Source organism: Ranitomeya variabilis, chromosome 4, assembly GCF_051348905.1.
Source record: "Ranitomeya variabilis isolate aRanVar5 chromosome 4, aRanVar5.hap1, whole genome shotgun sequence".
Classification (NCBI taxonomy): Eukaryota; Metazoa; Chordata; class Amphibia; order Anura; family Dendrobatidae; genus Ranitomeya; species Ranitomeya variabilis.
In genome coordinates this window covers 170,518,183-170,533,406 of record NC_135235.1, presented here as the reverse complement: position 1 = coordinate 170,533,406, position 15,224 = coordinate 170,518,183, and the positions used below count along the sequence as shown (strand labels likewise).

The 15,224-nt window shown below is 40.6% G+C and overlaps 1 protein-coding gene across 3 annotated transcripts in view; it reads right to left on the bottom strand.

The window, feature by feature from the left end:
• The window catches only part of RASGEF1A (RasGEF domain family member 1A), a 238,387-nt gene that overhangs the window by 41,287 nt on the left and 181,876 nt on the right, over positions 1–15,224 (bottom strand). For 2 of the 3 annotated variants that reach the window (XM_077259373.1, XM_077259370.1), the window contains exon 2: positions 1,049–1,228. In XM_077259373.1, the coding sequence (XP_077115488.1) occupies positions 1,049–1,222 (174 nt within the window). In that variant the 5' untranslated portion in view covers positions 1,223–1,228. Of the gene's footprint in view, positions 1–1,048; positions 1,229–9,472; positions 9,529–15,224 lie in introns of those variants that run through there. The other variant, XM_077259374.1, reaches the window with a different exon arrangement.

Below are 15,224 nucleotides of genomic sequence, written 5' to 3'. Positions count from 1 at the left end.
ACAGGATTGGGTTTTCTCACTGCTAAGGGCTGGTCTGTGCTCCAACAAAGATCTTATTAATTCACAGTGCTTTTCCATAATTTAGCTTGCTTGTACTGCACTGAGATGGATTCCTTCATTAGTAGAACAGTAAGAATAATGGTAATAATAGCCGTATTAATTCCTATACAGGCAGTCACCAAGCTGTATAGCGTGGAATATGTGATTACTACAGGGGGTACATTCCTTCCTGACTGATCAGTCTTTACTGCAGTTATAGTATTGTATTCACAATACACAAGATGAACAACATGTACAGGCACAACTGTAGCTGGGCTTTCCTACGCCCAGGGCAAAAGCTTTAATGCATTGCCCTCGCAGTGGCCAGGGCAAGGCTGCGTGATGGACACCGGGACATGCCCAGATTGGATACCCCTACCTGCTCCTCTGTATGGAGCATCCTGTAATAACTCACAATACACAAGACACCACATTGGTCTTTGCAGGAGACACAACTTCCTACCTGTTGCCTTGTTACACTAGTGTTAATGGGGCAGTGCATGAGAAATGAAAAAGGAACCATGAATCGCTTGGTTTCCTAGCAACACAATCAATCATGCGATTAAAGGGGAGACATTGGACAACTTGGTGCAGGGTTATTGCTGCATGTGGGCAGGAATTTGATTGTGTCTTAGAGAAAAGCTTCTCTGACCTTTCACATCCACGGGATATTTGGAGCCCGGGTTCGGAGGCAGCACATTCTGTTCTGACAAGAGCAGCAAACAAGGGCTAAACAGGGGCCGATAGACAAAGAAGCCATTTAAAGGGTTACAAAAGAAAGGATGTCACCAACTGAGGAGCTGTTGGCAACTGGAGGAGGTTATAAAATATATGGCACATGTCCAGGACACTGCAGGGGCAGCAAAATAAGGAAGAGGTACCAGGCCTAGAGAGCAATGGCGTGCCATGCATGCCCGCTGCCTAATGGCCACTATCACACCAGACACTCAGAGCAGGTCATAACATAGAAATGGTGTCCACTATAATGAAAAGAAAGCAGTTTACTTACATCCGGATAGTAATCCACCGTGGGCACCAGCCTCTCGATCAGGGCTTCCAAGGACCCAGACACCAAGCAGCCATCTTGAAATACTGGATCTCCACATTGCTCCCCCATCTCTGGCTGCACCTGTGCACTACAGGCAGAACCAAGCATGCTGGGAAATATTGGAGTCTGTGGCATGCTTTCCTAGGGGACAGAAAAACCAAAATCATGTTATATTGTAACCCAGGACACACAGAGCCATCGTCTGGGACTACGGAGGAAAGCCTCAGCTGTCCATTCCTCATGGACCAATCCTCAAAGGTAATGCATTAGATAAGGCTGGCTCAACTCACTTCTACATGAGCAACGAGGGTATCCTGTATAACCAGGGTGCAGCACAATACACCAGGAGGGGCACTCATTTAAATGTTTGCCATAAAGTCTTATTTAGCCATCCAACCAACATATTGTAAATTACAAGATGTGCAAATAATTACATTATTTACAATCTGTTGGTTGTACAACAAATCAACTTAAAGGGAGAGCAAGACGCCACTGATCAGATGCCGCAAACAAAATGGTTTGTAAATGTTCAGCGGCTTGTAAGCACTTTCCATCATTCCACAATGGGAACACAACAAATTGTAGAGTTATAGGCATAGAAAACGTTTTAAACCACTAAGAGGAGGGGATCAGCATAGAAAACTCCTCAATAGGGAATCTTGGTGGCTATATATTGTAAAAACTAGGGCTCCGTTGGGCATGAATGTAAGACATGACTTTACATACCACTATGAATGACTTCTTTTTGCCTTCCAGGGACATAGAGTGATAAGAAGGTTTTTGAAGACATCGTTGTGTTTTAATGAGTTTCCTTAAACAGCTGCCATTAGGCTCTATTGATAGGTTACCTTGGTCACTTGACTTAACAGGGTGGGTTATATAAGGTCGTATAGCATGCAATGATTAAGAACTGCAAGGTTTGAAACGCGTATGCTACTACTGTATATACAAGCATCCTTATTTCCCTAGTAAGGAGCAAAACATAAAAGCATAAATCATTTCACATTGCTGCTTCTCAACTCAAGTTGAAAAATAATGTATGAAAATAAGACATCTACAAAGGTCAAGCACTGGGAACAGAATGTGACTAATAACAGAACATATTTGTCTCTGTCTCCCTATCACAGATTCCTTGACGGTCTCCTTGAATGGCTCCCTCTATAGAGAATACTATACTTATAACTCCTAAGGACATCTTGTCCCACCACATTCCAACTTTTAAAGCACTACAATGAGATCTGAGATATCAGTGCATTCATTAATATCTTGTTTGCTGGTGATAGCTACAACTTGACACCGACTTCACTGCATGCTTGTCAATTCATTCGCTGAAAAATACCCAGAAGGAATTCAGTCTGTTTTCATTCAACCGAGGTTTCAGGCAAGGAATGTAGTCTGGTTAGAGCACATAAAGAGCCTTCAAAGTCCAAGGTCAGGACCACAGTTGTGTTTATGGGCTCTATGGCACGTTGCTATTTACAGCTGAAGAACACAACAGGTTACGCTTCTCCAAAACCCATCTGTGGAATTCCACCTCCGCAATTCTCAATGCGCTCATCTTTGGGAGGATATAAGCATGAAGCCCACACACATGCAACGTTTCTATTGTAGGCAATATCATTTGTAAAATAGGTGAACATGTGCATAGTCCTGGACACTATTACTCGAACACCAAACAAAAGATTTAAGATATCTTCTAGTCTACCAAGTTAAATAGGCTACATAGGGGTATAAATCAACTAAAGACCCGCCAAAGGCAATAAGTTGAGCCTTCATGCAAATGTTTTATGGACAGGAGACTTCATATTTAACACGATGGTCGGCCTGCCTTACCTGGTAATAACTGGATGGCTATGTATAATGGTGACTCAGTAATGTCTTCTATTCTCTTACTTGTCCGCCTACATTATGACTCTAGACAATTGCATATTTATACCTCTGCTAGAAATAACTTCCTGCAGGATTGAACCTTGAAATAGCTCAAAGCTTCTCTAAAACAAAACGCTAACAGTTTGGAAAATAGGAATTTTACAATGTTTTGTCTCCTTCCTTTTGAACATACTGGGGTTATTCTACTGGGCCAAATCATATATTGTTATATTCATACATATTGTTATAATACATTTATTAATAGTCAGTATGCAAATTGCCTCTTCTCAGAAAAAGAGGACTTAACTCTATAGCGCCACCTGTTGGAAGTAGCGATCCTACAAGTCACAATCAACCCTTTAACGAGTCTTGCAATATGACTTAGGATAAAAGCCAAATCAGTATCTCAATTCGCAGACACGGTGTTTCGGGCTGTTGGCCCTCGTCAGTGCGAAGTATGAGAACTGATTTGGCTAGGTGAGAGGCTCTGGACTTAATAGTCAGTAGTGAGGTGAACATCAATAATTTCCCAAACTTCCTGGAAGGTTATGTTCACACATTGTAATTTTGCTACGTTTTTTTCCGCAGGCAAAAAACCTGCTTTCTTGGCAGTAAAGAAGCTGCTTACAAAAAGCAGGTTTTGCTGAGTTTTTGCTGCATTTTTGTTGTCTCTTGTGCATGTTGATAAAGTTTAGTGGCCCAAAAAAGCCTGATTTAACTTCCTTAGGTTTGTGCACCAAAAACGGATATCTGCGTTTTTGCTGTGTTATTACACTTCCCCATTGTTTTCTACAGGTGAAAAAATGCTGCAAATATGCTAAAACAAGTGACATCCTGCAGTTTGTAAAAACAAAAATTTACAGTTTGCATTTTTGCTGCCTTTTCTCATGCAAATAAAAATCAGCATTTACAGTACCAGCAAAGTCGATGAGATTCCAGAAATCTCATGCACACACACTGGGTTTATTTTCCTGACTGATTTGGAAAACAAGCGGTTGTGCCCTGTATTGCCAATAGTATGTAGAAAATGTACAGGCTCTAAATGTGAATTGTCACGGTGCAGCTTTGGCTGCAATGCAGGTTATGGGGCAAAAGATCGCTGAATACGCGAATAGGGTCACACTTTTATTTGCAAAGTACCACAAACAAGTCAAAAAAGTCAGAACCATTGGGATTTTTTACAACTTGCTTGTCACAGTCACGGCACCTTGCAGATTGCAATGCGACCCCTTAAGCTGCATGGCCTGTAAAAAGTGCTTCACTTTGTAATCTTGCAGTGTCTGAATACAGCCTGTGAGGCAGTGACTGGTGTCACATGTGAGGGTCACTGTATGTTCCTCCCAGGATGCGTATGGAGACATACTGAGGCCATGAGAGTGCACTGCAGTCACAGGCGTAGCTGTGGTTGAAATGCAGACTAAAGTTAGTCTACAGCTCAGGAAAAAATTAAGAGACCACAGCAAAATGTTCAGTTTGTCTGATTTTTCTCTTTATAGGTATGTTTATGAGTAAAATGTAAATTGTTCTTTTATTCTATAAACTTCTGAGAACATGTCTCCAAAGTTCCAAGCAATAAATTTTGTATTTTTTTCTGACAAAGAAAAATGTTCAAAATTTAAAAAAAACACCCAGTGCTTTCAGACCTCAAATAATGCAAAGAAAACAAGTTCAATAATAATTTAGAAACAACAATACTAATGTTTTAACTCAGGAAGAGTTCAGAAATCAATATTTTGTGGAATAACCATGATTTTTAATCACAGCTTTCATGCATCTTGGCATGCTTTCCACCAGTCTTTCACACTGCTTTTGGGTGACCATATGCCATTCCTGACACAAAAATGTAAGTTCTTCTTTGTTTGATGGCTTGTGACTATCCATCCTCTTGATTACATTCTAGAGGTTTTCAATGGGGTTCAGGTCTGATTGGGCTGCCCATAACAAGGTTTTGATGTGGTGGTCTTACTTTTTGCCAGAGCTGTAGGTCTTGAACATGCTGGTTGTCCAAGGCAGATTTAGGGAAAACCTGATCTGGGCTTTTGTGTTGAAACGGACTACTGGATGATAGTGGTGCAGTCCGCGTCATTCCAGACCGGGGTTTCCAGGTAGTTGAAGGCCACAAATTCAAGTTCAAAAACCTGCAGTATAGGATTTGGGTGTGTCAGGTTGAGTCAGTGTTAGTCTGATGTTGGCAGGAGTACAGAGCAGGAGGCTCTGCAGAGCTACACGCTGTGTGAGGCAACACAGGCCAGCGGAGCCAAACAGCCAAGGCAGCTGAAAAGGCTGGCACCCCACAGCGTACACAGCGGTGCAGTCGCTCACAGCAACTGGTCTCAGGAGGAGGACTGGCGTGTTTAATGACTAAACTGGAGGATAAGGTTCCCGGCTGCGATCCGGAGGATATTGTGTACTGTGTATTGCTGTTAGTAAAGAGACATTAACACGGCGGTGCAGTCGTCCACGACAACTGGTCAGAGGTGGACTGGCATGTTTAGTGACTGTAATCCAGAGGATATGTGCACGGCTGCGAACCAGAGGTGGACTGTCTTGTTCCCGGCTGCGATCCGAGGATATTGTGTACTGTGTATTGCTGTGAGTAAAGAGACATTAACACGAACACGGTGGTGCAGTCGTCCACGACAACTGGTCAGAGGTGGACTGGCATGTTTAGTGACTGTAATCCAGAGGATATGTGCACGGCGGTGAACCAGAGGTGGACTGTCTTGTTCCCGGCTGCAATCCGGAGGATATCATGTGCTGTGTTTTTTAAGTTGAACATTAAAGAGACGTTTTGCTTTTAACTTTGCCGAGTCACTCCCTCATCACTGCATAGGGTGCTACCGCTGCACTACAAGCCTTACAAGTTCACATAATTTTTGTTACATACAGGGTATTCTGGGGTTTAAATCATCACCAGAAAACCTAGAATCTTTTGGACAATTGTTATGCTGCAAGCCAATAAAGATTGGGAAATTCCTAGTCCCATAGTCTTAGTTACACTGTTGAATTTCTCCATCCAAAATTCAAAAACTACTCCCCAGTGATTGAATGCAGCCTAAGAGGAGAGTAACTCCATCTGAAACATATGTAATGCACCTTATTACATAGGACCCCCCATAACAGATCAGACTTCCCTCCTTACTATTAATCATCCAGCACTGTTATATAAAGATCATGGTTATATAATATTACACATATTAGGTGTGCTGTGCTGAGATCCTGATTACATAACAAGAACATCTTCTTTAAGTCTGGATTGCATCTTCAATGTCTAAGGAACATCCCATGTCTCAAAAGAAAGGTTGAAGGTAACAACTAATTTGCTAGGATAGCCCAGGAATGACAGTGTCCCTCAGTGGCTGACTAGCCCAGACCGGCTCAGTGCATGAGGTGGCACCCGCTAATTGGAGGCTTGTGGAGTACTTTGTGCGCCTGCAGTATTTATTGTTAGTCAGTCCACTCCATTCACTTACTAATGTCCTTACAGATTGCCACATACAAAAGCGGCTTTATGTAGCGCAGCTCAACAATACAGTCATACAATACAAGTACAGGAGAATTATGTAGTGCTCAGGATGAATGTAAGAAAGGTTCCAGAAAAAAAGGACACCTGATGAGCTGTAAGTCCAAATGTAGCAATTTGTATACAATCACATGTAGTTAGTGACGCCATGGTGTGTACTTGCTCCCATCACGGTAGAGAAACAAAGCCTTCCTACTGCAATATTAGGTAAGAAACATTTCCTTTTATGCAGAAGCTGACACTTGAATGACAATTTGCCTCCATGTAGTAACCACTATGACTGCATATAATGAATGCCAGATTTACACTCGGTGGTAACAGAAAGAAGAGGCTTTTTCCCAGATATTTTATTCTCAATCCTCAAAGGATAAAACAACTGTCTGCATGTGGTTTTGAACAGCTTCCAATGGCTTCAGAGCACTCCCGAATAAACCACCAGAACATCTAACACTGGAGTTCCCACACAAATGTCTCTTGCATGTGTTTAGAGTAACTATGATGGTGGGGTCAGATGGAAAGTAATTGGACTTGTTATGCAATGGACAGAAACAATTGAGTGCTTGATTTCGTACTTACTACACGTCAGTTTTATGGATTTAGTCCTAGGGCTATACAGAGATTTTCGGTAGCAATATGGATTGATTTGAACTATTGCTCTACAGCTGCAGTGTGAAGCAGATCATGGTGCTGCACGCCATTGTGTGGCCTGCAACCTTCACTCCATGGTTAGAATCGGTCAGTAGCGCTGTGGAGTCTCAGCGGACGGATTATACGCTTTGGCCACCGCTGGGAACCTGACAAAACCACACACAAATTGCAGAGGTTTCACGACTAGAACAAGTGAAGGACATGACAATGGTGGGCTTCACCTGTATTTGCTGCAGATTCGGGACTAACCAAAGTGCCTAACAATTCTCTTAATATTGATTGGTCCATCAGTTTTCATAACAAGAAAAATCCAACAAACAGAAAAATTAAGATAACTCAAATAAACTATTCTTTTATATTTCAATATACAAAAATTATTAAAATGATACTGGTGTACCACTTTTCGTCAACACTGCGTGATCCCCCAAATGACAAAAAGTAACAACTTATACCCTATTAGGGCATATGAATGTCAAATGAGGATATGGGGGGGGGGGGGCTCTACAATAAACCCCTCTATGAGCCACAACAGGAACCATTTGAAGCAATGGAATACCCTATGTGTAGCCACTTGCAGCTTCTCCCAACCACAGCAGCTGATGGCAAGGATTTCAGCTGCTACACTGTCTGCATCGATGATCAATCACCACTTCTAGTAGGGTATGGAGCACGCTCTTCCTGGCATTCTCCCCATAGTTACCCACATTGCCAGTGGAGTGAATGTCTTCAATAGGATTCTACAACCAAAATAATAACGCTCCATATCTTTAAGGACCTCATAGCACTCATAAGGGTTGCATGTCTTGTAGCTTCACTTTTGTTACCGTTCACTTATTGTTCCCAGGGTTGAAGTGTTACACCAGCAAAGAACGGGGACAAAAGCTTGGCCATATTAAATCCACAGCAAATTTCAGTTTTAACATTTTGAGCTAAATTTCTGAAGATTGTCGAATCTTGACAGTGTGCTTTACATAACATCGAGAGAAGAAGATGAGAATCTAGTCTACAGTTGACGTACAAATCACACTGGAGGTGACAAGACCACCTGTCTCACCAGGCAGGTGAAGAGAACCTTAACACGGCCGACGAAGTCATAACAGGGCACGGAATGGTCGGCGGTTCTCCTGATCCGAGAGTGACAGCTGCATACATGACACTCATGCGCAGGTCTGGAGATGATCCGGCCAGTCAGTGCACTAGGATGTGATCATCGGCCGTGTTATACGTCCATCAGACTATGCCCTAAAGAAGACTGTCAGGCTCGCTAAGCTACAGTCCCATAATGTAACTTCAGAATTTTAGGTTAAACCTGGAAAACACCGTTCTTTCTGTGTTGGTTTTTCTACAGGTTTACAATCAAGTTGTATCAAGGCACAATGATAAAAAAGGAAACAAAATCCCAGTTGCAGCATTTCTGGTTTTCCACTATTGAAATGTGTTCTTAGATTCAGGCATTCCAGGCTATTTATACAAGAAGAGACTCCAAGACAAGGACTGAATGTAAAACATGCCTGGAATGATAACTGGGGATTCCTGATGATCCTCGGTGTTGTGACATAGAGGAGGATTATGTAAGACGCAGCTCAGGACTTATGCAGCACTTTTCTAATTCACTAATGATTCTGCATACAGTTATCATAGAGCATAGAGTACTTACATTTGTCCAAAAGAAAAGTACTGTGGCATAGATTCATGTGCAAATGTAAAGTTAAATTTTTTCCTTACATTTTTACACCTAAAACCTGTCATCTGTGTTACTCTACAGTGTTACCATCAATGAATTTTGCCTTCTAGCATTGTATTAGGTGATTCAGAGCAAATCCAGGAAGACAGATGCTCTTACGAGGAACCCAACTAGGAAAAGTCTGCAGAACATCTAGGATGGGTTCAAACACCACTTATTTATTCAGAAAAAAATTGCACTCAATTCACAAGAAATGAAAAAATTATGCCCTATGGCAAAAAGTCAGATATCAGTTAATATACTATAATGCATCACTATACCCGCTTCAAAGCGGGCGTATCTTTATACAGGAGGATGTACATGCAAAATGTGCTGGTTTCATTGTATTCTGTCAGCATGTGCACCCTGTGAGATACAAGTGATGGGGAGCACCCATATTTAGGTGACGTGGTTGGATGGCTTTTGCACTTTTTAATAAAAATATGTCAACTAAGCACTATGTTTTTAATGTGTGTAGTGATAGTGGAGTTCATGTACTCATTGATCTCAGTGTGCTGACGCATCGTATATATATATATATATATATATATATATATATATATATATATATATACACACATATATATCTGTAATAATGCATATAAATTTCCCCTTGCCTTACCCACAAATCTTTTCTACCAGAAGTGTTTTCTGAGGTCGGTCAGTGAGCCCGGCTACGTCCTACAGGGAAACAAGCTTCTCTACGGTTAGTGAGTAGGACTACCGAAGCCTGGCGTCATGGCCACACCTTTGTACCCTTCACACGTAACAATAGACTTATGTGAGTATTTATAGTATCAGAAACAAACATCAGTGAAGGAATTCAGCTTTGCTGACAGAAGACTTTGCAAAACAAGCAGAATATTCAAAGAAAAGAAGCCAGGGTGCTAAACAAGACCTGCCCAAAACAGCCAAGGAAGAGAACGCTCTGGAATTAAACTGACCCTCCCAGAAAGCAGAAGTGATATCACTATTGGGGGACTTCAGTCTTTACAACGCTTTATACTCAGAACCAAGCTTAAAGTCTGTACGTGTTCAAGTTCAAGCCCAGGTGACTCAGTTGTGACCACGAGGACTTCCATCGTGTAGAATGTCAGGAGACAAGACCTTACGTTTATAGATGTCACACTTGATGCTACTTACATGAAGACAAGTCATGGGGCGGTACAGGCTAACCTGAGTACTCAGCAATTTTACAATCTGTCTATTCACACTGTAAAGAAAATGGATAGCAATAAAAGACAGCAATGAATGTTCATTGATGACATCCCTAGAATCCCAGCACCTCCACATTCTTTGTTTTAATAACCAAATCTTTCCTTTCTTGTTCCACCAGTGCTGCCTGCAGGATGACAGCTCGCCGGCGCCAGGTGGATTACAGCAAATATGCTCCATTTCTGTAAGAGAATGTCTCCTGACAGCATTGCCTGGGCTTCTGCCCAACTGCTAAGCATCGCCAATTGTGGTGGTATATAAAACACAATGCCATCACCAACATAGCAATATCACATCCACTTTTTATTCTTTCTGAATAATTGTTGCAAAATACATAAATGAACAACTGAAAAATGTTCTAATACTTTGGGAGTTTGCTCATTCATCTGACGCCAGCTCAAACAGATCAGACAACATCAGACATTTCTTTGCGTAGCGTACAATGTTTTCATGTGTTTTCTCTGACAACTCTTCAGTTTTCAAGATCTCTACTTGCAGTCATTCAATAGAAACCCTTTATATATTTTTTTTCAAGGAATAAAAAGTCTTTCCCGACTAAATTGTGATCACATATTCCCAGTACAATTGTACAGAAATTTTAGACAAGCGTAAAGTCCTTTCAGGAACTGTAGGGCCACTAGGTGAGGGTGGTTACTTAGCTTTCCTTTTAGGTATGGGTACATATACAGCTCTGGCAAAAATTAAGAGACCACTGCTAAATGTTCAGTTTCTCGGGTTTTTCTCTTGATAGGTATATTTTTGAGTAAGATGTAAATTGTTCTTCTATTCTATAAACTTCTGACAACATGTCTCTGAAGCTCCAAGCAATACATTTTGTATTTTTTTCTCTGACAAAGAAAAATGGTCAAAATTTAAAAAAAACAAAAAAAACCCAGTGCTTTCAGTGCTTATTTGAATAATGCAAAGAAAACAAGTTCAATAATAAATTAGAAACAACAATACTAATGTTTTAACTCGGGAAGAGTTCAGAAATCAATATTTTGTGGAATAACCATGATTTTTAATCACAGCTTTCATGCGCCTTGGCATGCTTTTCACCAGTCTTTCACACTGCTTCTGGCGCAAAAATGTAAGCAGTTCTTCTTTGTTTGATGGCTTGTGACTATCCACCATCCTCTTGATTACATTCCAGAGGTTTTCAATGGGGTTCAGGTCTGGAGATTGGGCTGCCCATCACAGGGATTTGATGTGGTGATCTCTTTATTTTTGCCAGAGCTGTACTTATACGGATGCCAGACTAGTGATGTAGCCAATCTCCCATACATGAGACATTGTCAACAATTCTTAGGTTCTTGTATATCAGTATGGCTTTGACTTATGTTTATTTTAAGGTCCATATTGTTTTGGAGTAAAAAAAGTTTCTGTAAATACTCAAAATGTTAACCTCATGAATACCAAAAAAATCTATACTAGGACCAAGAATAGGGGGAATGTTGTCATGCTGACAATCTTGGGTTTTAGCTTTTTTTATGCTAATAAATAAAGCATAGATTTACCATCTTACACGATGCAACAGTTCAATGAATTCATATATCTGTAAATTATTTACTTAGGGGAATTCAGGCAGGATAAATAATGTAAAATTCAAGAATGAGTTAGTTAAGTAGATGGGGCAGCTGTAGCTTTTAAAAAGCAAAAAAAAATGCATCTACCAATGTAATAGAAATGGCTTAGCAAATTAGATGTGATCAACATATTTGGATAAACCCTCAGAAGAAGCCTAACGCAAAACGAGGGTCAGGGTGCCTCTCGGCTGGTCATCCTCACTGGTCTGCTTCCTTATTTTATATTATAGCCATCTTTCCTTGTTATCTTGCTGCTTTATACCATTGTTTTTACTGTTGTTCTACCTGTCTCCAGGGTCAGTTTTGTGGGTTCTATGCAAACTATCGGAATTTATTATTGTTCACTGGGACGCTGATTGTTCATCTGTAACTGTGAATATTATATGCCCTAGTTTCAGGCATTCATATACCGTAATTGATGTGCATTCATCCCATTGACTTGCACTGTATTACTTGCTTTACTGTTAGGCCATGTGCACACGTTAAGTATTTTTCGTGTTTTTTTCGCGTTTTTTCGCTATAAAAACGTGATAAAAACGCGAAAAAAACGCTTACATATGCCTCCTATTATTTTAAGTGTATTCCGCATTTTTTGTGCAAATGTAGCCTTTTTTTCCGCGAAAAAATCGCATTGCGGAAAAAAAAGCAACATGTTCATTAAAATGCGGAATTGCAGGGGATTCCGCACACCTAGGGGTCCATTGATCTGCTTACTTCCCACACGGGGCTGTGCCCACGATGCGGGAAGTAAGCAGATTATGTGCGGTTGGTATCCAGGGTGGAGGAGAGGAGACTCTCCTCCACGCACTGGGCACCATATAAGTGGTCAAAAAATAAGAATTAAAATAAAAAATAGTCCTATACTCACCCTCGATGTCTTCCCGCCTCACCGCTGCATGCTGCCGCTTCGGTTCCTGTAGCTGGTGTGCGGTGAAAGACCTGCCGATGACGTCACTGTCCTGTGATTGGTCGTGAGCGGTCATGTGACCGCTCACGTGACCGCTCACATGACCGCGACGTCATGGAAGGTCCTGCGCGCACAGCAGCTATAGGAAGAGGAACGGACGCCGCTGAGGAGATGTCTGGGTGAGTATAAGCATTTTTTTATTTTTTTTATTATTTTTAAACATTCTATCTTTCACTATAGATGCTGCAAAAGCAGCATCTATAGTAAAAAGTTGGTCACACTTGTCAAACACTATGTTTGACAAGTGTGACCAACCTGTCAGTCAGTTTTCCAAGCGATGCTACAGATCGCTTGGAAAACTTTAGCATTCTGCAAGCTAATTACGCTTGCAGAATGCTAAAAAAACGCGAAAAAAACGGAAAAAAAACGCAAAAAAAAAATGCGGATTTCTTGCAGAAAATTTCCGGTTTTCTTCAGGAAATTTCTGCAAGAAATCCTGAACGTGTGCACATACCCTTATAATCGGATCCATTAAGCCACCAGTACTCAGTGAATGCAATCAGACTTGTGATTAGAAGAGATACTGTTCAAAGTGAAAACCTTTCAGATACTGTGCCTCATTGTGTGTGAAAATATTCCTTCTGATATGGGGACAAATTGATTGAACTTTTTCTGAATTACAGTAGTGTTCAAAATAATAGTGTGTGCAAAACCCTGAGTTAATCACAAAATCTTTACACTAGTTGTTATTTCCATGCATTGGGAACATTGCACACTGTTTTCTAATTCAAAACATGAAAAGAAATGTATATCATAGCAATATAAAATAGCAAAAAATGAACATTGGAGTGTTCTAAAAAATAGTTTCTGCATTTGTTTTTTTTACAAACTCACAATATTTACTATTTTTATGATGATTTCGCATTCCCGTGAATCACTAACCTAATGTTTAGTCGTATACCCACAGATTTTTAGAATTGCTTCAGATCTTTGTTGCATAGAGTCAACCAACTTCTGGCACCTGTCAACTGTTATTCCAGCCCAGGATGCTTGGACTACATCACACATTTTTTTGGAATTTGTTGGCTTTGTTCTATCTGATTAAGGTCCGGGGATTGGGCTGGCCACTCCATAACCTTAATTTTGTTAGACTGGAACCAAGATTTTTCTCTTTTAGGCTGTGTGCACACGTTGCTGATTTTTCGCAGTTTTTTTCGCTTTTTTTCGCTATAAAACCGCAAAAAAAACAGCATACATTAAGCATCCCATCATTTAGAATGAATTTTTGTGAACATGATGTGTTTTTTCCCGTGAAAAAAACGCATCGCGGTAAAAAACGCAGCATGTTCATTAATTTTGCGGGTTTTTTTGCGGATTTCCCACTATATAATGCATTTGGAAATGTCCGGAAAAAAAACGCACTAAAAACACGCAAAAAACGCATGCAGATTTCTTGGAGAAAATTTCAGGTTTTTCTCAGGAAATTTCTGCAATAAATCCTGAACGTGTGCACATAGCCTTACTGGTGTGCTTAGGGTCGCTGTCTTGTTGAAACGTCCATTTCAAGGGCATATCCTCATCAGTGTAAGGCAACATGACCTCTTCAAGTATTTTAATATATGGAAACTGGTCCATGATCCCTGGTATGTGGAAAATAGGTCCGACACCATAGTAAGAGAAACATGCCCATATCATGATGCTTGCACCACCATGCTTCAATGTCTTCTGAGTGTACTGTGGCTTGAATGCAGAGTTTGGGGTCGTCTGATGAACTGTCGACGGCCCTTGGACCCAAAAAGGACAATTTTACTTTTATCAGTCCACAAAATATTTCTCCATCTCTCTTTAGGCCAGTTGATGTGTTCTTTGGCAAACTGTATCCGCTTCACTACTTTTTTTTTTTTTTTTGTAACAGTGGGACTTTTGAGTGGACTTCTTGCTAAGAGATTAACTTCACACCGGCATCTTCTGTCACAGTACTCACAGGTAACTCGAAACTGTCTTTGATGATCCTGGAGCTGATCATTGGCTGAGCCTTTGCCATTCTGGCTATTCCTCCATCCATTCGAATGGTAGTCTTCCGTTTTCTTCCACGTCTCGCTTGTTTGGCTTTTCATTGTAAAGCATTGGAGATCATTTTAGCTGAACAGCCTATCATTGTCTGCACTTCTTCATAAGTTTTACCCTCTCCAATCAACCCATATTTCTCAGGCTTTCAAGGAGAAATGCAGGTACAACATGTCCTGACTTCACCCTTAAATAAGGGCCACCTGATTCACATTGGTTTCTTCACAGAATGATTAACCTCACTAATTGGACTCCACACTGCTATTATTTTGAACACCCCCTTATAATTATTCTAATACACAGACTGAAAAGCATGTAGATCATGAATGGGGAGTCCGATGGTTTTCTTAAAATCTACTGCACCAACTGGTAAATTGTTTGACATGTGGTAATATAATTTATACCAAAAACAGTGGTTAATCTGGTTAGTCATATTGGACTGCTATTATTTTGAACACTATTGTATTATCCAATGGTCTCATTTTGAAGTTTATTTTGCCATTCTTGCAATATTTTGATGTGCATGCATGGTTTGTACATGGCACATAATAGGGCTCATACACGTTTTGTGGCAAGTTTATTACTGTGAGGTAAGCAGT